The sequence below is a fragment of the Schistocerca gregaria genome, chromosome 8, assembly GCF_023897955.1.
Source record: "Schistocerca gregaria isolate iqSchGreg1 chromosome 8, iqSchGreg1.2, whole genome shotgun sequence".
Taxonomy (NCBI): Eukaryota; Metazoa; Arthropoda; class Insecta; order Orthoptera; family Acrididae; genus Schistocerca; species Schistocerca gregaria.
Window position 1 is genome coordinate 157,251,149 of NC_064927.1, and position 27,819 is coordinate 157,278,967.

Consider the following 27,819-nt stretch of genomic DNA (forward strand, 5'->3'; position numbering starts at 1 on the left):
TTTCTGTTACTTATAAGTCAGATACATGTACAGTATTTAACAATCATTTTCTCAGAATTGCTGGTGAATTAAATAAAAACATAGTATCTACAGGGAATCATACAACTCTCTTGGAAAACACATTTACGAGACTGATTTCTGAAATACTCGTCTGTCACCCTGACAAAGGAGACACTAAATAATTAAATCGCTGAAGACTAAGGACTCTCAAGGACATAATGGAGTGCCTAGCAGAATATTGAAGTACTGCAATGCACATGTTAGCTCTATACTTAGCCATATTTGTAATTTTTCCTCTAAGAATGGTCAGTTTTCTGAACGATTAAAGTACCCAGTAGTAAAGTCGCATTGTAAAATGAGAGAAAAGGATTATGTAGACAATTGTAGACCTACTTGTATGCTGTCAATGTTCGCTAAAGTTATTGAAGAGGCTGTGTATATAAGGAGAATTGATTATCTTATATCATATAATTTGCTATCAAACGTACAGTTCGATTTCATAAGTCGTTTAACAACGGAAAGAGTTACATTCTATTCTCTTTTCTCTGTGAGGTACTCCATGGATTAAACAAAAGGTTTCGAACGCTAGTTGTATTTCTTGGTTTTTTGTTTGACTGTGTTGATCACAAAATATTGCTCCAGAAGTGGGAACATTATGGAATACGGGAAGCAGCTCACAATTGGTTCACCTCTCACTTTAACAACAGACAGCAAAAGGTCATTATTCACAGTGTTGAGAATGGCTGTGATGTGGGGTCTGAGTGGGGTACAGTCAAATGGGGGGATATCCCAGGGATCAGTTTTGGGGCCGGTCCTGTTCTTTATTTGTATAAATAATATGCCTTCTAATATTACAGGTGACTCTAAAATATTTCTGTTTGCTGATGACATTAGGTAGGTATTAAAGGATGCTCTATGCAACATTAAATCTGTTTCAAATAGCGCAGTTCATGACACGAACTCATGGCTTATAGAAAATAAACTAACGCTAAATCACAGTAAAATTCAGTTTTTACAATTTCTAACACACAATTCAACAAAAGCCGACGTTTTAATTTCTTACAGTAGTCATATGGTTACTGAAACGGAACAGTTCAAATTTCTAGGTGTTTAGATAGATAGTAAACTGTTGTGGAAAGCCCATGTTCAGGACTGTGTTTAAAGACTTAATGCTGCAATTTTTATTATTCAAATGGTATCTCAAGTGATACCTCGACATGAAAAGTATTCTACTTTGCTTATTCTCTTATGATGTATGGTATTATATTTTGGGGTAACTCTTCCCATTCTCAAATGATATTTTTGGCTCAGAAACGAGCCTTTCGGACAATAAGTGATGCAAGTTCATGAACCTCTCGTCGAGCCCTGTTACTTCAATATCAGCTTATTCCCAAGAAATAGCAGCTTTCATTTAGTTAATAGGCGCGCAGAATACTGCTGCATCCATTTTTCAGTAAGCTACCACAAGAATTAAAAAATCTTAGGAGTAATCTGCGTGCTTTCAAATCAGAACTGAGGAGTTTCCTCATGGGTCACTCCTCCTATTCTGTTGAGGATTTGTATGAAAAATTAAGCTGATTCCTCTGTAATATTGTTGATTGCGTTTACTTCAACTTATGGCTCGAATTTTTGGGCTCATAAACATTTCATTTTATGTGTTATTACTTTTATGTTGTAATTTCATGTACTGACACGTTCCATGACCCTGGAGATTTGCTCCTTATTTTGGTCCTAAGGAACTAGACGTCTGAATGAAATAAAATAAAACAAGAAAGGGCAATTGGGAGTGCATTGGTATGAACGACATATAGTTACAAACTAGACTATTAGGTGTGAGTGAGTTACAATAAGAGCAGCTTGTGGGAGTTTGAGGTGAATTATACATTTAAAAAAGGGCGAATACGTTGGCATGCCATATTTTTTGGGAACGTTTTTGAAGGTCCTTAGGAAAGTAAAATGAGGCAGCTGGTATCCCACTTTTCAGTCAGACAGGAGCATAACCGCATTTTTGTGCTCCGGTAGGAGTATTTATCCGCTGGTATTTGTTACTCGATACTACATCAAGTGCAGCATGTAAAGATGACTGAACGATTTCTAATCTAAACTCTCTCCTTGTGCTGAGCGTGTACTGAACTTATCTGTTCCTATCTTGTTCCCTCCCTGCTCCTTTCACGTCTCTCGAAGTGGAGGGCACAGTCTCGCAGATATCAGCTGTTCTTGGTCAGTTAGTACTCAGCAGTTCCGCCGCAGACATGCCTCCGCTCGCACCGACTGTGAAGCTCAACAACGGGAGGGACATACCGGCCCTCGGTCTCGGCACGTGGCAGGTAAACATAAACGAGAAAGTGTTCTGCCAGTATTAGAAAAATCGTAACTGTTTGCTATATGGCTAGGTGTTCCTCCTAATACTCGTCGAGAACCTTTCTTTATGTGTTTTCGAGACTTTTCAATTATGTATTGCTACTCTGTACCCCATCAGAGATGCAAAAAATTTGTTTGCTCTGCTTGTAAACAATTTTTAAAGTTCGTTCAGTCAATAAGTGGCTTCAGGGCTGGAGTTATACTTAACTGAAACATATTTATTGACTGTGACAGCACAACAGGATGAACAATCATGTTTCCAGCAGTGAGTGACAAAGGCAGATTACAATAACTGGAGGTTGCTCTATCAGCTTGATGTACCGTGCGTCCGCCAAGTCTCTCCGCAGCGGCCAGCCTCCCGTGTCTCGGCTTGCGGGGCGGGTAGGTTTGGGAGCACAATTCAGGTTTCGCCTGCATGTGTTCCGTGCGCCTGCAGTGCTAGGGTGGGGATAGTAGAGTTGCGTAGGCGTTGCGGCTATTAATTGTGTTGTTCAGTAGTTCCTATGTAAGCTGAGTGGAGTGAGGGGCTAACTATTGCAGAGAGAGCGTTTTTAGTGGATGTTTTACGTGCAGGAGAAATCCTTACGAAGCATGAGAGGCAGCAGTTTAAAGTGCGTTTTCCTGCTCGAGGTGTCCACATCGTGACACTATACGTGATTTAATTCGCAAATTCCAGACGACAGATTTAGTTCATAATGCATTACGAAATGGTAGACCCACAATTTTAAGGGGGGTAGGACGTCAAACGGGCCGACGTGGAGCAGAAGAGGCACCTCACGACATTTTAATTTCTTCTGTCTATACTTTTACAAATAAATTCTTAAAACTTTGCTAACACGACGAGGAAGGATTCAGGATTCCAACTCATAGCTATGTAAGGTCAAAAGCATAGAAAAATATTTTTTTTTTTACTTGTGAAATTTCATAATTTTTTCACTAACTTTTGGCTTCATTTGTTGCTATAGGTACACTTTTCTTCACAAGTAAGAGAGATTCTTCGATGACTTTTGCACAGCATACAAACCATAGTTACAGGTGTATGAAACTCTAGAATTTATTTAATTAATGAAAAAATGAATGAGCTGTTACATTTTAAACTTCATGTTTAGAAAAAACTCAAATTTTTTGGTTAATTATCTCAATTTTTAGCACAGTTTTTAATAGATTTGGAAAATTCTAGAGTTTCACACACCTGTAAGTATAGTTTGAATGCTGTGCAAAATTCATCGAAGAATATCCCTTACTTATGAACAAAAGTGTGCCTATAGCAACGAATGCAGCCTAGAGTAAGTGAAAAAATGATAACATTTCACATGAAAAAATATATTTTATTATATTTTGGAACTACCACTGCTATGAGCGTGAATCCTGAACGCTTCCTGGTCATGCTGACAAAGTTTTATGAACTTATTTGTAAAAGTAGAGACAGTGGAAATTAAAATGGCCTGGGGTGCCTCTCCTGCTCCAAGTCGGCCAGTTTGACGTCCTACCCCCCTCAACAGAACGAAATCTTGACCACTTTTTGGACATCATGTTATGGAGTCCAAGAAAGTAAGTGAGGAGATTATTGCAAGAGGCCAAAGAGTCTCGTACGACAGCACTTACGGCCGTAACCAAAGATCTGGGGATGTAGCCATATAAAAATACTGCTGTGCAACAATTACGTTGTACGGATCATGCGAAACGAGTACCCTTTTGCGAATTGATTCGGCGATTTGTTAACAGACATGGCGTTGGTTTTTGAGATCGAACCTTTTTCGTTGATGAAGCTTCGTTTCTCCTGTCTGGCTACACTAATTCCCAAAATTCACTAATTTGGTCATCCGAAAATTCAGAGAAGCGCCATTGCAAGCAGCAAAAAACGGATTGTGGGTTGCCATAGCGCGAGCGCGAGTTATCGGTCCGATCTTTTAGGATACTACTGTCACTTCCGATGTCTATTTTTCTCAGATGATTTATGCATTTATTACCATGCTAAATGAAAGTGAGGTCTGTCATTCATATTCCCAACAAGACAACCCTACTGCTCATACAGCGCACCAGTTGTCACCACTTCTAAATGAAATCTTTGAAGACAGAGTAATTACTGCGTCTCCGGATCTACCTTTGCCTATTTATTACCCTGCTAAATGAAAGTGAAGTCTGTCATTCATTTTCCCAACAAGACAACCCAACTGCTCATACAGAACACGAATTCTCACCACTTTTAAATGAAATCTTTGAAGACAGAGTAATTACTGCGCCACCGGATATGTCTCTGCCCGATTATTATTATTTTTTTTTTGGTGCGGCTAAAACATTTGAGTATCAAAGTAACCCAAAGACAGTAGATGAACGACAGACAATTTATTAGCAGGTCGGTGTGGCCGAGCGGTTCTAGGCGCTTCAGTCCGCAAACGCGTGACCGCTACGGACGCAGTTTCAAATCCTGCCTCGGGCATGGATGTGTGTGATGTCCTTAGGTTAGTTAAGTTCAAGTAGTCCGATGTTCTAGGGGACTGATGTTCTCAGATGTTAAGTCCCATAGTGCTCAGAGTCATTTGAACCATCTGAAAAATTGATTATCAGCATTCGATTACACGTGAAACACTGGTAATGGTGTTCGCAAATTAATGTAGACATGTAGAAAGAGGAAAACAATTCCAGCACCTACTGTAATATTAGTGAGTACGGTCTATTTAATTGTAATTAATATAATTAATGAATTTCATTGTTTTAATTACGAGAATGTTGATCCCCATCTCCCAACATAATTGCAACCTACAGCAGCTGCTGCCTCTGGATCGCGGCGTCCCGCGTTCGATTTCCGGCCCGGTCAAGGGTTTTCTCTGCCCGGGGACTGGGTGTTTGTGTTGTCCTTATCACCTCATCATCAGTCGGGTAGTGGCGAGACTGGAAATGGAAAGATTGGACCTTGTACGGGCCCTGATGACCACAATGTTGAGCGCCCAACAAACGAACGTCGTCACATCAGCAGTCAATCCCGGCCCTCAGTTTATACATTGACACGAATGTGCTACCAACCTTACGCGCCCCGCAAAGCGAGGCATGCGGAGTTCGCCGCTGTTGAGAGACTTCGCGGCCGCAATGTATAAAACAGACAATGTTTGTTAAAGAGTAGTGCGAAAGTGACGTACTGTCGTTGTCACTATGTGATCTACCCGCGAGTAGTTCCTGTACAAGCAAAGACGGCTGTGTGGTTGCATCACCATCTCTCGCTTTCTCACTCTCTATTTAAACTTTTCCGGCCGAAGTGGCCGAGAGGTTTTAGGCGCTGCAGTCTAGAGCCGCGCGATCGCTACGGTCGCAGGTTCGAATCCTGCCTCGGGCGTGGATGTGTGTGATGTCCTTAGGTAGTTCGGTTTAAGTAGTTCTTAAAGTTCTAGGGGACTGATGACCTCAGCATTTAAGTCCCATAGTGCTCAGAGTCATTTGAACCATTTAAACTTTCCATTCTTGACAGTGACATTGTAATTATGTCAGAGACAGAAAAGGACGTGGAAGAGCAGCTGAACGGAATGGACAGTGTCCTGAAACGAGGGTATAATATGAACATCAACAAAAGCAAAACGAGGATAATGGAATGTAGTCGAATTAAATCGGGTGATGCTGCGGGAATTAGATTAGGAAATGAGATGCTTAAAGTAGTAAATGAGTTTTGCTATTTGTGGAGCAAAATAACTCACGATGGTCGAAGTAGAGAGGATATAAAATGTAGACTGTCAATGGTAAGGAAAGCGTTTCTGAAGAAGAGAAATTTGTTAACATCGAGTATAGATTTAAGTGTCAGGAAGTCGTTTCTGAAAGTATTTGTATGGAGTGTAGCCATGTATGGAATTAAAACGTGGACGATAAACAGTTTGAACAAGAAGAGAATAGAAGCTTTCAAAATGTGGCGCTGCAGGAGAATGCTGAAGATTAGATGGGTAGATCATATAACTAATGAGAAGGTATTGAACAGAATTGGGGAGAAGAGGAGTTTGTGGCACAACTTGACTAAAGAAGGTATCGGTTGGTAGGACATGTTCTGAGGCATCAAGGGATCACCAGTTTAGTATTGGAGGGCAGCGTGGAGGGTAAAAATCGTAGAGGGAGACCAAGAGATGAATACACAAAACAGATTCAGAAGGATGTAGGTTGCAGTAGGTACTGGGAGATGGAAAAACTTGCACAGGATAGAGTAGCATGGGGAGCTACATCAAACTAGTCTCTGGACTGAAGACCACAACAGCAACAACTGTTGACAGAACCGTGGAAACGCAGCCGTATGATAGAGAGTAAGAGCAAATTCGCCTCAGACTGCAATTAAATGAATTTATTTCAACATGATAGATGTCAAGGCTTGTAACACCGTCTTCAGATGTACCTGCGAACAGTTCTCCTAGCCTGGCGAAATACCGAGCATTCCGTCTAAGAGCTGTCAGGCGCATTTTCTCTGCTGATTCGTCAGATATCTGCAATTTAGTTTTAGCAATGAGTTAGTCCCCCGAAAAATAGTGCTCATACCGTCTTTCATGTGATGCCCAGTGTTGGCGAAAACCGTCGATTTCTTTCCCATTATAAGAAAAATGATTTTTGAACTGGAATTTTGCGTGCCCATTCAGTAGAGCCGTCTCAAATTAGTCTAGTGCGATGTACGTGTTTATCGATATCTATTAAGAGGGACAGCGAAATACGAAGAATAACCAGTACCTCAGCAACGACTGAGCAGAACTGCTGTATGGCGAGTCGCTGCTGGAATATCAGGTATTCCTCGTGTTTTGCTGTCCCTCTTGATAGATATCGATAAAAACGTATTTCACAGGAGACTAATTTTGGAGCACTCTGTTAAATGGACACCTACAATTTTACATTAAAAATTATTTTGTTTGTAACGGGAAACACTCGCTTTCCGTCAACACTGGGTACCCAGAAATGTTGTGACTTCAGGAACAAATCGAGGATAGGAATCTGTGTCCAGAGATGTCATTCCGTGACTACAGAGCGTCTAAGTTATAGGCGCTGGCGTCTACTACAAGGCCAATCCAACGGCAGCTAACGTGACATTGTACGCTGACCGACTGTAGGCCGAACGTCTCTCAATGTTAGCTATTCAGCGATCACCACTAACCGCCACGATCGTCAGTGAAGAAGGCGGAGCTAGCTGCTGCATAACAGACAAGCCTTGTCTCCTATGAATGCGACGCTCTGTTGCCTCGGTGGATAATGATTTCGGACATGGGCGTCCATCCACTGTTTATTTTTCTCCTGTAACCCTCTAAAATCTTCAACGTTTTTCGGTATACACGAGAAAAAGAAACTGCCGATTGAAACCTGTGTCCTAATTCGTCATCGACCAAGGGAACACGCGTCGAGTGCATGGGGGCCAAGTCCTGTCTAAACAGTAGCTAGCTAGATCTTCTTCACTGGCGATCGCAACTGTCAGTCGAGATCGCTGGATAACAAAACAACATTGCGAGGGTTTCCGCGCAACCCGCCAGGGTAGCTGAGAGCGCTGACGCGCTGCTTTCTGGACTCGGGTAGGCGCGCCGTGCCCGGATCGAATCCGCCCGGCGGATTAACGACTAGTGCCGATGTGCTGGCCAGCCTGGATGTGGTTTTTAGGCGGTTTTCCACATTCTGCTAGGTGAATACCGGGCTGGTCACCATTTCCGCCTCAGCTACACGGCTCGCAGACATCTGAACACTTTCGCACTATTCCATGGATTACACTCGATGCAGACAGTAGGGGTACACTAATTCCGTCCCAGGGGTACGGTGTGACGGCAAGAAGGGCATTGGCCACCCCTTAAACATTAACATGCCAAATCCGATTAACGACGGCTGACCCTCCATAACCGCGGGACTAGGTTGAAGCGGGAGAATAGAAAAGTGCGAGGCGTTCCGCTTAACGGTCCATCACTGTACGTAGGTACGTTTGGTGCCAAGGGGGTGTTGGCCATGTGGCAGGCTCCGGCGCCTGTAACATCGACGCTCTGTAGCGTCGTTGGATGACGTTTCTGGGCACCGGTTCCTATCCTCTTTTTGTTTCTAAGGACACCTTCTGCATCCCGGCGAAGTTTGTCGCAACATTTCTGGGACGCCCTGTGTATACAGGATGAAACAGTTAAGACAGGCCAACCACAAATGTATCCAGAATGATTTAAAATATGGAGGAATGAATAAATGTACATCGTATGTAGTTTTTATCGTTTATAGTCGCCAAATTACGACATCGACCTTTTTTTTTTCTAATGGAGCTATATACTTTTTCTGTTGCATTTGAAGCAAGCTTCTAAGAGAACTTCAGCGACATGTCATGAATGGCATCTGATCAAATACTATCGAGATAACAGTGCCGCAAACCACTGTCCCGCTGTTAGAACAAGAGGTTCGACACACCCCTGACCTATTATACTGCGTGTAAGCAAGCACATAAGTCGGGTATGCTTCGTGTGTTTATTATCACGGCTGTCATATTAAATGTTGATATGGAGCACTGCTGCACGCTATAAAGCGATCCTTGAGGAGCAACACTGGAAGTTTGAAGGCGCGAGTTACGGAGTGTAGGTGAATGAGGAAGAACAGTCCAATGAAGCTCTGTGAACTTTCTCGGGTGCAGCAGACTTGTGCGACGCCCTGCGCTGTCATGGAGAAGTCAGCTCGCATAATTTGTGGCGACGATTGCGCTGAAGGCGTCTATTTAGTTTCCTGAGGGTACCGCAATACAGCAGAGTTGATTATGCCACCATGAGGGAGGACATCAAGCAGGATAGCACCTTCAGAGTGCCGGACAACCGTCGCAATGAATTTGTTGGCTGGGGATGCTCTTTTGAACTTTTTCTTCGGAGGAGAGATGGTGAGGCGCCATTCCACGGATTGCCGTTTTGTTACTGGTTCCAAGTGATGCACTCATGTTTCATCGCCTGTGACGAAGTTCGACAGAAAGTTGTCGGGATCAGCTTCGTAGCGAGCAAGAACACTTCACAGTTGGTCTTTCGTTGCTCATTATGGTCTCTGTACACAATCGAAACAATTTAATTACAGAAAGAATTACAGCTCGCTGGTGAACACACTATCAAAAGTGGTCAATGCGCTCACGCTACACGCCTGCCAGACGGGTGCTCGCAATAACCCACAACAAAAACAGAAAATTGGGATAAAAACGAAATTGGATACCACAGCATCACTGCCACACGTCGTCAACACAACAACCGTAATTACAAAGTATCAATTGTTAGAACAGTGATATGCAGGAAGCATACTCTAAAAACATATAGAACATATATGCTACATCAGGAATCCCACGCTACTGTACGGTATAACTGTGTTCATGACATTTCAGATGTTTCGCTCGTAAATAAAACAAATGTTTTAGTGAGCAGGCTATGCTCGTGCTTCCTACTTGCTAATCAAGAGTAAAGAAAAGCAGTGGACGACGTAAAACTCATTACTGAGAAACAGTATTATCTGATCTAGTGGGCATGAATAGCTTTCTTACTATCAAGGAATTTCAACACGTTTGTGTGCTATGCACAATATCTTTGTACACGGAAATCAGTATTAAAATAAACACAGAAAAAAAGGTGAAAGAAAGGAAAAAAGATAAAAACTCCCCAGCTTGATAAATACAACCAAGAAAATTCATCGAATGTTCATACTATACATCCACAATCTGTCCATAAAAAAAACAATAAAATATTAAAACGTCATTGGTTCAAATGACTCAAATGGCTCTGAGCACTATGGGGCTTAACTTCTGAGGTCATCAGTCCCCTAGAACTTAGAACTACTTAAACCTAACTAACCTATGGACATCACACACATCCATGCCCGAGGCAGGACTCGAACCTGCAACCGTAGCGGTTGCGCGGTTCCAGACTGTAGCGCCTAGAACCGCTCGGCCACGCCGGCCGGCTTAAACGTCATTAGACATGACCTACCGCCCATGTGTGAGCTTCACTGGGAGATGAACTGTGCCCCGATCTCCTCAGAAATGGGATCCGCCAATATGATCCGTTAGGAGAACGAACATCTCATCTATGATAACCAACAAGGATTCTGCTAACTGCGATCTTCCGGAACTTAGTTCGCTCCGTTCGTCCATGACAGGCAAACCACCATAGACGACGACATCCAGGTTGATGCTCTGTTTCTTGACTCTCGAAGGCCATTCGATGCTGCTACGTGCTTTCGCTTAGTGAACAAAATACGAGCTTATCGAGTATCGAGAGGGATTTGCGAGTTTATTCCTGGCTTACTTGGAGATGGAAAACACGGCGTTCTTACCAGATGTAGAAGTATGAAACCGGAATTTCCCTATAGATGGCGCTAGCCGTCAGTGTAGGGCCCGTAAGACCGCGTCTGCAGCGCCATCTGCTTCCTGTAACGGCTGACGACGAATATCAACACACATTAATCCAATTCCATACATCGGTAACTGTTTCCAACCCGTAAACATGTCGAGTTTTGTGTAGTACGACTTGCGGACAGCATTGGTTTTCTGTTATTATTTGAAGGAAACTGCTGCAGAATCGTATCGAATGTTTTCGGCGAACATGCTTTTGGGAAACGACAGTGTTTCGAGTGGTTCGAAACGCCGGCCTCTGTGGCCGAGCGGTTGTAGGCGCTTAAGTCCGGAACCGCGCTGCTGCTACGGTCGCAGGTTCGAATCCTGCCTCGGGAATGGATGTGTGTGGTGCCCTTAGGTTAGTTAGGTTTAAGTAGTTCTAAGTCTAGGGGACTGATGACCTCAGATGTTAAGTCCCATAGTGCTTGGAGCCATTTGAATTTGGTTCGAAAAATTCAGATCTGGTGATTTTGACGTGAGAAACGAAAAGCGCAGGAAACAACTGAAAAATTTCGAAGACAACAAATTGCAGGCCTTATTGGATGAAGATGATCCTCAAACTCAACGGAAACCCGCGGAGCAATTGAGTGTGACACAGAAAGCCGTTTCTCTTCGGCTGAAAGCTATGAGATAGGTGCAGAAAGTGGGAAAATGGGAACGACATGATCTGAATGAAAGACAGCAGCAAATCGAAAGACCGCTTGTGAAATGCTGCTAGCCAGATAAAAAATAAAGTCGTTTCTCCATCGAATACATTTTGAGGATCCTAAGCGTCGTAAACCATGAGTGAATCCAAGCAAACAATCGACATGCACTGCAAGGCTAAATCGCTTTGGAAAGAAGACACTTCTCTGTACTTGGTGAGATCAGTAGGGTGTCATCTATTATGAGCTGCTGAAACCTGTTGAGACCGTTAACACTGATCGGTACCAACAGCAAATGATCGATTTAAATCAAGCATTAAGTGAAAAATTACCGGAATATGGAAAAAGGCAACGTAAAGTCATATTTCTCCATGATGACGCCCATCACACACAGCAGAAAGGGTCAGAGAAACGATCAAGACGTTCAGTTGGGAAATACTAGGCCATGCGGTTTATTCTTCAGACTTGGTTCACGCTACAGTCTGGAATCGCGCGACCACTACGGTCGCAGGTTCGAATCCTGCCTCGGGCATGGATGTGTGTGATGTTCTTAGGTTAGTTAGGTTTAAGTAGTTCTAAGTTCTAGGGGACTGATGACCTCAGAAGTTAAGTCCCATAGTGCTCAGAGCCTTTTGAACCAGAATTGGCTCCGTCCGATTATCATCTGTTTGCATCACTGGGAAACGCTCTCGCTGAATACTGCTTCAGTTCGAATGAAAATGTACGGAAGTGGCTCTCTGACTGGTTCGCTTCAAAAGAGGAACTGTTTTTGAGGCTTAGCATTCATAGCCTGCCGGAGAGGTGGGAGAAATGGGTAAACAGAAATGGAGATTTTTTGAGTAAATTATTGTTTATCAGTTTCAGACAATAGACGTGTAATTATTGCAACCAAATTCCGGATTCAATCTTCTACATCTGATAAAGGGACGAAACGGACAGGCGCAGGGGACCTCAAGAGTCTGTTGCATGACCACTACTGTTTACAGTATAAGGCTAGTGTAAATGATTGGTTCGTTTCCAGACTTCTATATTTTCTGAAATATTACATGTATAAATATTATTGATGCACGAATAGAGCCTTAAAATAGCCAAAATTGCATTGAGTCTACCAGTTGACGTTACGAGTGTAGTGCCTCGACAAAACGGTGACAAAAAAAGAAAAGAGTTTTTGGCCGTTGGAATATGCGAGACGCTTATCTGTTATGCCAGTGTAGCCTGCATTCAGAAGGAATTACAGAAAAGAACCGCGAAGCAAACAGAGGATTGCGCACTGGTATCGACAGTTTAGGGTCAATGGTTGTCTCTGTAAACAGAAAGTACCGATCGACCAAGTGTGCGAATGCGACCGTGGAAAGACCGAGGACTTACGCAGTCTAAACAAATCAACTGCCCGCGCAAGCCACGAACTTGGACTACCGCAGAGTTCTCTGGGGGAGATTTTGCGACGGCGGCTACATTTCCAACTGTACTGATTGCAGCTCGTGCAACAATTAAAGCCGCAATATTATAGCCGGCGCCTTCACGTTTGCATCACAATGCAAGAAGCACTTGAGTAAGAACATTTTGCCTCCAAGCTGATAGTCAGCGAAGACACAATCTTTCATTTATCTGCAAAGGGCAATAGCCACAACGTGAGAGTGTCGGGCATCGTAAATCCTCATAAAATTGTCGCGTATGAACGAGATTTGCCGAAGGTTAATGTTTTCTGTGGAGTGTCACAGATGAAGCTGTATGGGCCGCTTCCCTTCCCTGCTAATTCCGAAAACTTCGTCTTCAAACAACACAGGGAGCGTCCTTGTTGGAGCATCTTTGTCCGTCCTACCTAAAAGACAAACTTCCATACCACTGGATTGTCCGTAGTGGCGGGGATGTGTGTTCCCATATTCCCCCAGGTCACCTGACCTAACACCTTGCGACTTTTCCTTTTACGGACCCTGTTTATGTACCCCCACTGTCATGAGAACTGGAACAGCTGAAAAAAATGGCCAGAGCTACAATGATGACCACTGACAGAATGTTGCCGCGTAAGACGTGGAACGAAGTTGACTACCGTCGAATGACTAGAGTTGTGATCATGGAACATTTGCAGAGTGCAGTATACAAATTTGGTGAGTTTACAATTCCATTAATTCATCAATCATATTTGTACAAGAAGTACTTTGAAAACCATAGAGCTCTGAAAACAACCTTATACACTGACAAAAAAAAAAAAAAAAAAAATCGCATGACAAAAAATTATGTATTAATGTAGAGTAATGAAATTTCGGGAACACATTTGCCTAGGTAACACATTTAAGTGAATAACACCGCAAGATCACAGGTTAATGTAAGCGCGAGATAAGCCGTTGCAAATGTGCAATGCTTGTACATTAATAACTGGTGTAACCGCCAGAATGTTAATTACGAGCATGCAGACGTACATGCATTGTTTGTACGCGTGTCAGGCGTCCCCTGTTCCACTGGTCGGTCAATACAGGATTGGTTAATACTGTTTGTGGATGACGCTGGAATTGCCATCCGTCCTACTGTGCTTGCCTGGAAACAGATCTGGTGATCGAGAAGGCCAAAGCAACATGTCGACACTCTGTAGAGCAGGGCCGGCCAAACGCTGCACAGTGTGCAGACGTGCGGAAGGGCTGCACATGTGCGACAGCGAGCGAAAGCGACATCTGTTATTAGACATGTGTCTAAATGAACGGCGGCGGCTCCACTTCCCTGTGGTACAAGCAAGAGCGCAACATACCCAGTCTCGTTTACCCCTGGTAACCGTAACCTTAACAGAGAAGTACTGAGAAATGGCAAGTACTGTGAAAAAGCAAAGGACGGGAGATCTATGTTCTCAGTCGTTTAAAAATGACTAGGAACTGCAATTCTTTTTTGTAGCCGTTGGTGAAAACTCACAACGTTTGCTGTGCCGCCGAATAAAGGGCGGCCAGCGTAAGTTTTCAATTGAAAGACACTACAATACATATCACAAAGACGAGTGTAGTGTACTCAACAGTGAAGAACGGCAAGCAAAATTAAATGTCCTTAAGAAAATGGAAGAGACACATCAACTCGATTATCGTTTCTCATGACCAGTGATAAACGTGTTTGGATTTATTCCTTTCATAATTAAAAATTGCCGGCCGCGGTGGTCTCGCGGTTCTAGGCGCTCAGTCCTGAACCGCGCGACTGCTACGGTCGCAGGTTCGAGTCCTGCCTCGGGCATGGATGTGTGTGGTGTCCTTAGGTTGGTTAGGTTTAAGTAGTTCTAAGTTCTAGGGGACTAATGACCACAGCAGTTGAGTCCCATAGTGCTCACAGCCATTGCAACCAATTAAAAATTATTGTTTACTAACTGTGCATTATTGCCTCATTCTGCTTCATGTTACATTATTATCAGGAATGTTGGTCATTAAACCGATTGTTCCAATGTATACTTACATTTAGGTTTTTTTTAACTGTGTGAAGAGCTACGCTCAGCTGAAGTCGATAAAACATAACATTCATCTAATTGTCGGTTATTGTGCAGATTTCAGACGTAACTGATGAAAGATATAGCAATAATGGTATTGAAATAACAGGTGATCATCGAGAGGTCTGCGGTTATCATTCTGTTCAGAGGTCAGTGAGACAGAAATGATGTGGGTGTAACTGAGGGCACCGAGAATTAGTTACAGGAAACCTTGCATTAGTTTAATGTTATTTGAAATTACGAATAAGGTTCGTTGGAAGTCACTAAGTGCTCTTTTTCTTAAATACCAGAGCCGGCCGAGGCGGCCATGCCGGCACGGTAGCTCAGCGTGTTCGGTCAGAGGGTTAGCTGCCCTCTGTAATAAAAAAAACTGAGTTAATCGATCAACAACGAACTTAAAACGGATTTCTTACGACGTCCGCCCCGAGCAGATGCGACGAACGAAAGCGAACAAAATGAGTTAAAAAAAAAAAATGCGGCCGAGCGGTTCTAGGCGCTACAGTCTGGACCCGCGCGACCGCTACGGTCGCAAGTTCGAATCCTGCCTCGGGCATGGATATGCTTGATGTCCTTAGGTTTAAGTAGTTCTAAGTTCTAGGGGTCTGATGACCTTAGAAGTTAAGTCCCATAGTGCTCAGAGCCATTTCTTAAATACTAGATCAAAAACATTACACGTATTTACGTGCCGTCAGTCAAGCTTCCTGCTTCCTTAACAAAAACCCACGGTTGTTAACTGTATTATTTGTCTTACTGGGTTAAACTGTTAACATAAAAGTAGACGTCTCATTGGGTAGACTGTGACAGTATTTTAAATGTTTGATACGCGAAATACTTTCCCATGGTTGGCTTGCAAGCTGTGGAAAGAGCACTAGAACGCGCCTGTACAGAGTATCCCAGCAAGTGGATAAAGCGACATCTGTGCGTAGAACCATGCACTACATGAACGCTGACGGCTGCGGCGTGCACGCTGACCCGGAAGTTGCACATGTGCAGGAGCACCGCACGCGTGCAGAACTTTTGGCCGGCCCTGCTGTAGAGCTTGTTGGCTTACAACACCGGTATGAGTGCGAGCGTTATCTTGTTGGAAAACACCCCATGGAATGCTGTTCGTGAATTGCAGCACAACAGCTCGAATCATGAGACTGAAACAAAATCGCACTCAGGGTGCGTGGGATAACAACGAGAATGCTCCTGCTGTCATACAAAATCTCACCCCAGACGATCACTCCAGGTACTGGTGAAGAGATACATAACTGTTCGATTACACCGTTACCGATAAATTACTGGTAAGAAATGCAAACAACCCAGGACTAACCACCCAGAGCAATCTAATACGGAATGACCACATATAATACGTTGTCAAGAAAATCACATGCCAGGAAGATTTATTTGGAAGAATCTTAACCCTCGCGCAGCAGCTCCAATTATCATCGATCCAGAGCAGTGCGGTGCAGATTCCCTACTACTGTGTTTTGCTAGGTATAAACCTAGGCTACAGCTACCAAGCGTAAGCAATCATAAAAACAGTTTAATATAAAGGTCGACATATAACATTTAATAGTCTCTGAATTGCTACAAAAATTATTTTAGGCCTTTAAATAACTGTAATGTACCGTTATTTCGAAATTGGACAATTGTCATCAAAAAAAATTTGCATCATCCCAGTTCCCAGAACTCCTGGAGATAGACGTTGACTGTGGATATTGTATCACAAACACAGTCCTTTTGACTGTTCAGAGATGTCACTAAACCCACCCAAAGATGTAAACAACCAAGCGTGAGCAGCACCTATTAGACGGAGGGGGTCCGACAGCCGATCAATTCCAGTAATTCCACCACGAAAGAGGTACACTGCTTGTGTTGTCTGTGGTTCAACCATGCCTAGACGGCCAATATCGCGGTTCAGTCGCGTCCGCGTTGTTACTTTGTGCGAGGAAGGGCTCTCAAGGGACGTGTCCACGCGTCTCGGAGTGAACCAAAGCGATGTTCGGATATGGAGGATATACAGGGAGACAGGAACTGTCGATGACATGCTTCGCTCAGGTCGCCCAAGGGCTACTACTGCAGTGGATGACCGCTACCTACGGATTATGGAGTAACCCTGGCAGCAACGCCACCATGTTGAATAATGCTTTTCGTGCAGTCACAGGACGTCGTGTTACGACTCAGTCTGTGCGCAGTAGGCTGCATGATGCGCAACTTCACTCCCGACGTCCATGGTGAGGTCCATCTTTGCAACAACCACGTCACCATGCAACGCGGTACAGATGGGCCCAACAACATGCCGAATGGACCGCTCGAGGTTGCCTTTACATTCTCTCAACCGATGAGTGTCGCGTATGCCTTCAACCAGACAATCGTCGTAGACGTGTTTGGAGGCAACCCGGTTAGGCTGAACGCCTTAGACACACTGTCCAGCGAGTGCAACATGGTGGAGGTTCCCTCGAGTTTTGGAGTGGCTTTATGTGGGGTTGACGTACGCTGCTGGTGTTCATGGAAAGCGTCGTAACGGCTGTACGATAGGTGAATGCCATCTTCCGATCGATAGTGCAACCATATTGGCAGCATGTTGGCGAGGCATTCGTGTTTATGGACGACAATTCGCGCCCCCATCGTGCTTATCTTGTGAATGACTTCCTTCAGGATAACAACATCGCTCGACTAAAGTGGCTATCATGTTCTCCAGACATGAACCCTATCGAACATGCCTGCGATAGATTGTAAAGGGATGTTTATGGACGACGTGATCCACCAACAACTCTCAGGTTCAAATGGGTCTGAGCACTATGGTACTCAACATCTGAGGCCATCAGTCCCCTAGAACTTAGAACTACTTAAACCTAACTCACCTAAGGACATCACACACATCCATACCCGAGGCAGGATTCGAACCTGCGACCGTAGCGGTCACGCGGTTCCAAACTGAAGCGCCTAGAACCGCACGGCCACACCGGCCGGCAACTCTCAGGGATCTACGCCGAATCGCCGTTGAGGAGTGGGAGAATCTGGACCAACAGTGCCTTGGATAGTATGCCACGACGGATACCGTCATGCATCAATGCAAGAGGACGTGCTACTGGGTATTAGAGTTACCGGTGTGTATCGCAATCTGGTCCAGCACCTCTGAAGGTCTCGCTGTATAGTGGTACAACATGCAATGTGTGGTTTTCATGAGCAATAAAATGGGCGGAAGTGATGTTTATATTGATCTCTATTCCAATTTCCTGTACTTGTTCCGGAACTCTCGGAACCGAGGTGATGCTAAACTTCTTCTGATGTGCGTATATAAGGTACTTCAGCGAATTTAAAAACACAGTAAAGCAGAAAATAATTAAAGGTCATACATCTACATCTACATGGGTACTCTGCAAATCACACTTAAGTGCCTGGCAGAGGGTTCGTCGAACCACCGTTACAATAATTCTCTATTATTCCCCTCTCGAATATCTCGCGGAAAGAACTAACACCTTTATCTTTCTGTGCGAGCTCTGATTCCCCTCATTTTATGTGATGGTCGTTTCTCCCTTTGTACGTCATCCCAGATCCTGTATCGTGTCCGTGGCACTCTTTCCCCTATTTTTCGATAATGCAAATGGTGCTGCCCTTCTTTGAACTTTCTCACTGTACTCCGTTAATCTATCTGGTGAGGATCCCACACTGCAATGAGGACGGATAAGCGTAGTGCAGGCAGTCACTTTAGTAGAGCTAATGGATCTTCTAAGCGTTCTGCCAATAAACGCCTTCTCCACAACATTTTCTGTGTTCTATCCAATATTATTTCCACTGTTCGTAATTGCAATTCCTAGGTATTTAGTTGAATTTACGTCCTTTAGCTTTGATTGGTTTATGGTTTAACGAAAATTTAACGGATTCCTTTCAGCACTCATGTATATGATGTCATACTTTTCATTATTTAGGGTCAATTCCCAATTTTCGCACCATACAGATATACACTCCTGGAAATGGAAAAAAGAACACATTGACACCGGTGTGTCAGACCCACCATTCTTGCTCCGGACACTGCGAGAGGGCTGTACAAGCAATGATCACACGCACGGCACAGCGGACACACCAGGAACCGCGGTGTTGGCCGTCGAATGGCGCTAGCTGCGCAGCATTTGTGCACCGCCGCCGTCAGTGTCAGCCAGTTTGCCGTGGCATACGGAGCTCCATCGCAGTCTTTAACACTGGTAGCATGCCGCGACAGCGTGGACGTGAACCGTATGTGCAGTTGACGGACTTTGAGCGAGGGTGTATAGTGGGCATGCGGGAGGCCGGGTGGACGTACCGCCGAATTGCTCAACACGTGGGGCGTGAGGTCTCCACAGTACATCGATGTTGTCGCCAGTGGTCGGCGGAAGGTGCACGTGCCCGTCGACCTGGGACCGGACCGCAGCGACGCACGGATGCACGCCAAGACCGCAGGATCCTACGCAGTGCCGTAGGGGACCGCACCGCCACTTCCCAGCAAATTAGGGACACTGTTGCTCCTGGGGTATCGGCGAGGACCATTCGCAACCGTCTCCATGAAGCTGGGCTACGGTCCCGCACACCGTTAGGCCGTCTCCTGCTCACGCCCCAACATCGTGCAGCCCGCCTCCAGTGGTGTCGCGACAGGCGTGAATGGAGGGACGAATGGAGACGTGTCGTCTTCAGCGATGAGAGTCGCTTCTGCCTTGGTGCCAATGATGGTCGTATGCGTGTTTGGCGCCGTGCAGGTGAGCGCCACAATCAGGACTGCATACGACCGAGGCACACAGGGCCAACACCCGGCATCATGGTGTGGGGAGCGATCTCCTACACTGGCTGTACACCTCTGGTGATCGTCGAGGGGACACTGAATAGTGCATGGTACATCCAAACCGTCATCGAACCCATCGTTCTACCATTCCTAGACCGGCAAGGGAACTTGCTGTTCCAACAGGACAATGCACGTCCGCATGTATCCCGTGCCACCCAACGTGCTCTAGAAGGTGTAAGTCAACTACCCTGGCCAGCAAGATCTCCCGATCTGTTCCCCATTGAGCATGTTTGGGACTGTATGAAGCGTCGTCTCACGCGGTCTGCACGTCCAGCACGAACGCTGGTCCAACTGAGGCGCCAGGTGGAAATGGCATGGCAAGCCGTTTCACAGGACTACATCCAGCATCTCTACGATCGTCTCCCTTGGAGAATAGCAGCCTACATTGCTGCGAAAGGTGGATATACACTGTACTAGTGCCGACATTGTGCATGCTCTGCTGCCTGTGTCTATGTGCCTGTGGTTCTGTCAGTGTGATCATGTGATGTATCTGACCCCAGGAATGTGTCAATAAAGTTTCCCCTTCCTGGGACAATGAATTCACGGTGTTCTTATTTCAATTTCCAGGAGTGTATTTTCTAAATCGTTTTTCAATTGCTTTTGATCTCCTGATGACTTTACTAAACGATAAACGACAGCATCATCTGCAGACAGCCTAACACGGCAGCTCAGATTGTCTCCTAAATCGTTTATAAAGATAAGGGACTGCAGAGGGAATGTAACACTACCCTGGGGAACCTCAAAAATCACTTCTATTTTACTTGACGACTTTCCGTCAATTACTACGAATTGTGCCCTTTCTGACAGGAAATTTGGTATCTAGGTCCATGACTGAGACGATATTCAATAAGCACGCAATTTGATTACAGGCTGCTTGAAGAGGAAGGGTGTCAAAAGACTTCGAAAATCTAGAAATACGAAATTAATTTGAAATCCCTTACCTACAGCACTTAACACTTCGTGTGAATGAGAGCTAGTTGTGTTTCACAAGAACGATGTTTTCTAAAACCGCGTTGACTAGATGACAGTGGCCCGTTCTCTTCGAGGCAATTCGTAATGTTCGAACAAAATATATGCTCGAAAATCCTGACGCTTATCGATTAATGATATGGGCCTGCAATTAGGTAGATCACTCCTATTGCCTTTCTTGAATACTGGTGTGACCTGTGGAACTTTTCCAACCCTCGGGTACGGTTCTTTCGTCGACATAGCGGCTGATATGATTGTTAAGAATGGAGCTACTGGTACACGATCTGGACTGAAAGACTTGCTTTTATTAAGAGATTTAAGCTGCTTCACTATTCCGAGTATATCTACTTGTAAGTTACTCATGTTGTCAGCTGTTCTCGATTCGACTTCTGGAACATTTACTTCGCTTTCTTTGGGGAAAGAATTTCGGAAGACTGTGTTTAGTAACTGTGCTTTAGCAGCATTCTCGTCGACAGTATTTCCTTGCTTTCTTCCAGAGAAGGCACTGATTGTGCCCTGCCGCTAGCATACTGTGCATAGGACCAGTGTCTCTTTAGATTTTGGCCAGATTTCGAGATAAAGTTTCATTGTGGAAACTATTACAAGCATTTCGCATTGAAGGCTAAACCAAATTTCGAGCTTCTGTAAAAGATGGCCAATCTTGGGGATTTTGGGTTCGTTTGAATTTTGCTTTGTTCGTTTCTTATCCAACAGTGTTCTGACCTGATTTGTGTACCACGGGACATCAGCTCCGTCGTTCGTTAATTTAATTGATGTAAATATCTCAATTGCTATCGATGCTTTATCTCTGAACTCAAGTTACATCTGATCTACCTTTACATTGTTAATTTGTTAGTAGACTGTCTCACAGGAAGGCGTCACTCGAAATTTCATCTGATTTTTCGAGTAGATGTATTTTTCGTTTATTTTTGATGTATTTGTGAGTTGCGATATTCAGTCTCGCTCCTACAACCCTGTGTTCACTAGTCCCTGTATCCATTTTGATGATCGTTATTAGCTCAGGATTATTTGTTGCTAACAAAAAAAAAAAGGCTCTGAGCACTATGGGACTTAGCTTCTGAGGTCATCAGTCCCCTAGAACTGAGAACTACTTAAACTAACTAACAAAAGGACATCACACACATCCATACTCGAGGGAGGAATCGAACCTGCGACCGTAGCGGTCGCGCGGTTCCAGACTGTAGCGCCTAGAACAGCTCGGCCACCCCGGCCGGCTGTTGCTAACAGGTCAAGCGTATTTTCACAATCCTTTACTATTCGAGTAGGCTCATGAACTAACTGTTCGAAATAATTTTCAGAGAATGTGTTTAGCACAATTCTGGATGATGGTTTATGCGTACTTCCGGATATAAAAGTGTATTTTCTCCAACGTATCGGGGGTAAATTGAAGTCACTACCAACTACAATCGTATGAATCTGGCACGTGTTTGTAATTAGACTCAAATTGTATAATTTGAATTTGGAGGTCGGTGAAAGGATCCAATTATTATTCAATTCCGCTTGGCAAGAATAACCTCGACCACTACTAACTCACAGGAGCCATCTACTTCAATTTCGCTACAAGACAAGCTACCTCTAATAGCAACAAAGTTACCGACAGCTACATTTAGCCTAGTCTATCTGAATAGCTCCTTCGCAAAAATTTCAGTTGAACTTTTTTCTGGCTTTAGCCAGCTTTCAGTACCCATAACAATTTTTCTTCAGTGCTTGAAGTTTGGTACTTTCTCAACACAGCTACGACAGTTTACAACTGTTATACCAATGGTTCGTAGCTCTACGTTCTTCCTGTGTTCTACGTGCACCCTTTGAGACTGTAGCGTTTTTTTGTTTTCCTGAGACTGTCTATCCTAAAAAAACTGCCCAGTCCACGCCAGACAGACGTGTGTAGCCGCCTCCTGCGGGTAATGGACTCCTGACCTATTTAGCGCAACACGAAGCCCCACCACCCTACGGCGCAAGTAGAGGAGTCTGCAGCCTACACGAGCGCAGCTCGGCTCGAGCCTCTGGTTCAGACTCACAGCTTGGCTCTATATCAGGGGTCTGCGGTCGATCCTGTCGACTACGCTGCAAATGGTGAGCTCTTTCATCTCATAAGCAAGACTAGCAGGCTTTACCACTTCTGATATCCGCTCGAAACCAGAAAGAATCTCTTCTTATCCAAAGTGACTCACATCATTGGTACCAATATAAGCCAACACCTGCAGTTGGATGCACCCTGTGCTTTTCATGCCATCGAGAACGACTCATTCCCTGCCTGCAATGATTCCACTCGATATGCACACGGAGGACACAATGGATTTATGCCCCTCTTTGGCAGCCATGTCCCACAAGGGCGGCATAACGCGCCTTACACTAAACTCCCAACTACCAATAATTCCGCCCTCTGTGACTGCCCGGATTTTGCAGGCTGGGAGGTTTCCTCCAAAACTTCTGGAAAGCGTTTGACTCGGTGCCCCACTGCAGACTCCTAACTAAGGTACAAGCATATGGGATTGGTTACACAATATGTGAGTGGCTCGAAGACTTCTTAAGTAATAGAACCCAGTACGTTGTCCTCGATGATGAGTTGTTCACTGGAGGTGAAGGTATCATCTGGAGGGCCCCAGGGAAGTGTGGAAGGTCCGCTGTTGTTTTCTATCTACATAAATGATCTTTTGGATAGTGTGGATAGCAATACGCAGCTGTTTGCTGATGATGACGTGGTGTACGGGAAGGTGTCGTCGTTGAGTGACTGTAGGAGAATACAAGATGACTTGGAGAGGATTTGTGATTGGTGTAAAGAATGGCAGCTAACTCTGAATATAGATAAATGTAAATTAATGTAGATGAACAGGAAAAAGAATCCCATAATGTTTGGATACTCCATTAGTAGTGAAGCACTTGACACAGACACGTCGATTAAATATTTGGGCATAACATTGCAGAGCGATATGAAGTGGCACAAGCATGTAATGGCAGTTGTGGGTAAGGCAGATAGTCGTCTTCGGTTCATTGGTAGAATTTTGAGAAGCTGTGGTTCATCTGTAAAGCAGAAAGCTTATAAAACACTAATACGACCTATTCTTGAGTACTGCTCGAGCATTTGGGATCCCTATCAGGTCGGATTGAGGGAGGACATAGAAGCAATTTAGAGGCGGGCTGCTAGATTTGTTACTGGTAGGTTTGATCATCACGTGAGTGTTATGGAAATGCTTCAGGAACTCAGGTGGGAGTCTCTGGAAGAAAGGAGGCGTTCTTTTCGTGAATCGCTACTGAGGAAATTTAGAGAACCAGCATTTGCGGCTGACTGCAGTACAATTTTACTGCAGCCAACTTATATTTTGGGAAAGACCACAAAGATAAGATAGGAGAGATTAGGGCTCGTAGAGAGGCATATAGGCAGTCATTTTTCCCTCGTTCTGTTTGGGAGTGGAACAAGGAGAGAAGATGCTAGTTGTGGTACGAGGTACCCTCCGCTATGCACCGTATGGTGGATTGCGGAGTATGTATGTAGATGTAGATGTAGAAGCGACTGCACCTGGCTGATGGATAGCATCAGCCACAGACAGCACTTGGGACCTGTATGACAGACTAACCAGAGAGGCCTTACATTCGGTGCCCCAGGATGTCTTTCACTGCCAGCCAACCTTGGTACGGCCTCCCACTCAACCACAAGGGAGGGATCAACCTCAGTGCAAGCAGTAGCTGAGCTGGCCACCAGTGCAGACCGATTAGCGGAATGACTGGCCCACAACAGTGATGCCCTCCCACTGCAGCCTCAAGTTGTGCAAACGAAGCCATCACAGCCTGGAGCAAAGTGCCACCAGGCTCGCATGTGCACACAGCAATTCCAGTCCCTATCCATACTAAAGACAGTGGTAAACTATACTAACATATGACGATGTAACATATGTGGGAGGAAAATCACCTTATCCATGAAGAGAACAGAGCTATTTGATTTACTTGTTCATATTTTATCACCTACAGTGATTTTATTCAGAATCAAGATATTCTGTGCCATCTTCACAATTTTGACATACAGTTGAGAGACAATGACAAATATTACAATTTATAGGTTTAAATTAGTCCTTAGCTCTTCCAAAGATCGCACATTTACCTCTCTTCCTTGGTGATGAAGTTTCTCGTAGTTCTTCTTCTTGCAGCTTAACCTCATCAAAAATGCCTTCAACTCTAGTGGCAGTGACGCAATAGTTAATCTAATGATTAGGTATGGTTTTATCATCAGAAGAGCCAAATTGTTCACAAATGTTCTTCTTTTGACTGGTTCATTTTGATGATTGGCTTTGTAAATTGTGAAGGCGTTTATTGCTACTATGATATGTCCCCTCCTTTCATCGTATTATATTCTAAAATCATCGTCGGCTTCCCCATCTCTTCATCCAAAGTTCCATCATCATGCATCGTTGAAAGTATCAACAGAGTTTAGTTCTTTTTAGAAATGTGCGAGACAAGAGTAATGGCTTTTTGAAAAGCAAAACGTTAGACGCATCCGCACGTTCTTTGTGTGGTAGAAATTGTACAGGCACTTCATTTTTATATTTACCTTTTTGTAGCAGAGATAACGCTAATGGGTAATCGGTGTACCAGTTATCAATAGCCAGATTTCTGTTCGACATTGAATTGGACTCTATCAGTCTGTTTACAACATCAGTCGGCTTATTTGATAGACGGGAAGGCCCATCTGGTTGCTTCCCACAGTAAACTTCTGAACTGGAAGTAAAGAAAATTTTAGCATAGAGTACAAATTTTAATGCCATACTTGGCAGGTTTATTTGGAATGTAAGACACGAAGCTGCGTCTGCCTCGAAATGGTTCTAGCTTTTCATCAATTGCTACCTACGTATTTGCTAGGGTTGTAGCACCTTCGACAATTTTGTGTAAATAAATCAAGGATTTTTCTTATGGGTGCTAGCTCTTTTTTACCATCGAACTTTACGGATCTCAAAATTTGTAAAAATCTTCCATAGTCCAAATATGCTTGTAAAATCTGTATTCCCATCCCATCTGAGGCCCACATTTCCTGCACATTTGTATGATTTCATTTCTCCGTTCCTGCCAAACAGACTAAACCCAGCAGTGCTATCATTTCCTATTTCGTTTCTTCTCTATAGTTTCTACCTCTTCAATAGTTTATGTCAGCTTTCCTTTGTGTTGTACAGGGTGAATCGCCTAAAACTCGCTCCGCAAATATTGAAGAAATGGAAATTACTGTTGATGTGCGGTTTTCACTGAACGGAATGGTAGTCGGGGGTGCGTATTATTAGCCAATAAACATAATTTAATAATATTTATAAAGTGTATTTTTTGTGCAAATGTATATATTTTTAAATGGAACCGTACCTATTGACATTAACAAACTGAAAGTTGGGTAAATTAGAATATCAGTGGTGTTCTGTGCAAGTTTCTAGAGCGAGTCGTTTACGAGATATCACATTTTGTCTAGGCGCTACAGTCTGGAATCGCGCGACCGCTACGTTCGCAGGTTCGAATCCTGCCTCGGGCATGGATGTGTGTGATGTCCTTAGGTTAGTTAGGTTTAAGTAGTTCTAAGTTCTAGGGGACTGATGACCTCAGAAGTTAAGTCACATAGTTCTCAGAGCCATTTGAACCATACCGTACTTTGAAAAGTTTCCACACCTACACATATTTGTGCCATTCAACCTGCATAGTTGCAAAGTATGATGTTGTTTTGCTTACTTACATTGTGCTTAGGTGTTCCTTGAATGCACTGTGACTTGCTACTCAGTTAGTGTCTGATAGTCCAAGCAGTAGGTCGTGAGTGGACGATGGGATTTACCAATGGAGAAAAAGTCGACATGCTCACGATGTATGGGAAGTAAAGGAAGAAGGCAGTTAGTTCTCGTACAGTGTATACGGCAAGATACCACATCTCGGCAATTATTTATCAACCTCTCAACTACAGACATGGTGGTCCATAGCACTAAGTACTACAGGGTGTTTTCACGAATTGTTTCCGAATCTTTGGATTAGTCACAGAGGACCTATACCTTGGCCGGCCCATTGCCCGGATTTTACGCATGAAGACATTTTTTCTGTGGGGAAATCTGATAGACGCTGTCTAAAAGGACATATCGTATATACCTAATGATATGCATCGGCGTATTACTGCAGCAGTCGTTCCATAACAGAGTGGAAGCGTGTATTGCCACTGCGAGTAGTCTTTTTGAACACAATCTGTGATGGTCAGTTGTCTCGTTACTGATCAGAATCCACATAAATAGTGTGCGTATTTGTGTTGTTCGTGTGCTACAACAGGTATTTTACAAGTGGGCGTGCGGGAACATTTCAAAATACGATATTCCGTAAATGACTCCATTGACATTGTAATTTACCGTACTTTTAGTTTGTTAACTACTGCATTGTTCCATTTGAAAGTTTCTGATTACCAGTTGGGTTGGGTTGTTTGGGGCGAAGAGACAAAACAGCGAGGTCATCGGTCTCGTCGGATTAGGAAAGGATGGGAAAGGAAATCGGCTGTGTCCTTTCAAAGGAACCATCCCGGCATTTGCCTGGAGCGATTTAGGGAAATCGCGGAAAACCTAAATTAGGATATCCGGACGCGGGATTGAACCGTCGTCCTCCCATGCGAGTCCAGTGTGCTAGCCACAACGCCACCTCGCTCGGTCTGATCACCAGTCATTGCGTCAATGATCTGTGTTAAACTGTAATCTCTCCGCACTGTCTCGTGAATTTTCACACAAATAATACACTTTATAAGTATTATTACAGTTTATTTATTAGCTAACGATATGAGCCCCTGTTTACAATCCATTCTGTGAAACACGCACATCAACAGCACTTTTAATTTCCGCAATATTTGCGGTGCAACTTTTAGGTGATTCCCCCTGTATATAAGTTAGTACATGTAATTACTTCATCAATCATATTTTCATCTGTCCTGAATAAGAGAGGTTGCGTCTCTGATCTCACACCCCTTGCGTTCCATTCTGGACCAAGGAAGATTTTTATGTTATCCTTTTTTAGTAGTTTGGACTGATGCTTGTATGGAGTTTTACTCCACAGTAGTGCGATCTTTTCCCCCATATAACGATTCGCACGGTCTTCTACATCAGATTCACTGCCATTGAAATCCTGCTCAGAACGTCACCTTAAATTATAATTTCCTTTTCGTCATCTGATAAGGAGCCCAGACAAATGTCAGTAAGATCTTCATTAGTTGTCGGAAGCAGTTTTTTCTATTTATTCATCTATTAGA

At 44.0% G+C, this 27,819-nt stretch overlaps 1 protein-coding gene across 1 annotated transcript in view; it reads left to right on the plus strand.

Annotated features, from left to right (window-relative positions):
- The first annotated feature begins 2,225 nt into the window (after window positions 1-2,225).
- The window catches only part of LOC126283959 (aldo-keto reductase family 1 member B1-like), an 82,345-nt gene continuing 56,751 nt past the window's right edge, over window positions 2,226-27,819 (plus strand). Inside the window, exon 1 of the mRNA XM_049982399.1 lies at window positions 2,226-2,327. Within this exon, the coding sequence (XP_049838356.1) occupies window positions 2,253-2,327 (75 nt within the window). The 5' untranslated portion in view covers window positions 2,226-2,252. The remainder of the gene's footprint in view (window positions 2,328-27,819) is intronic.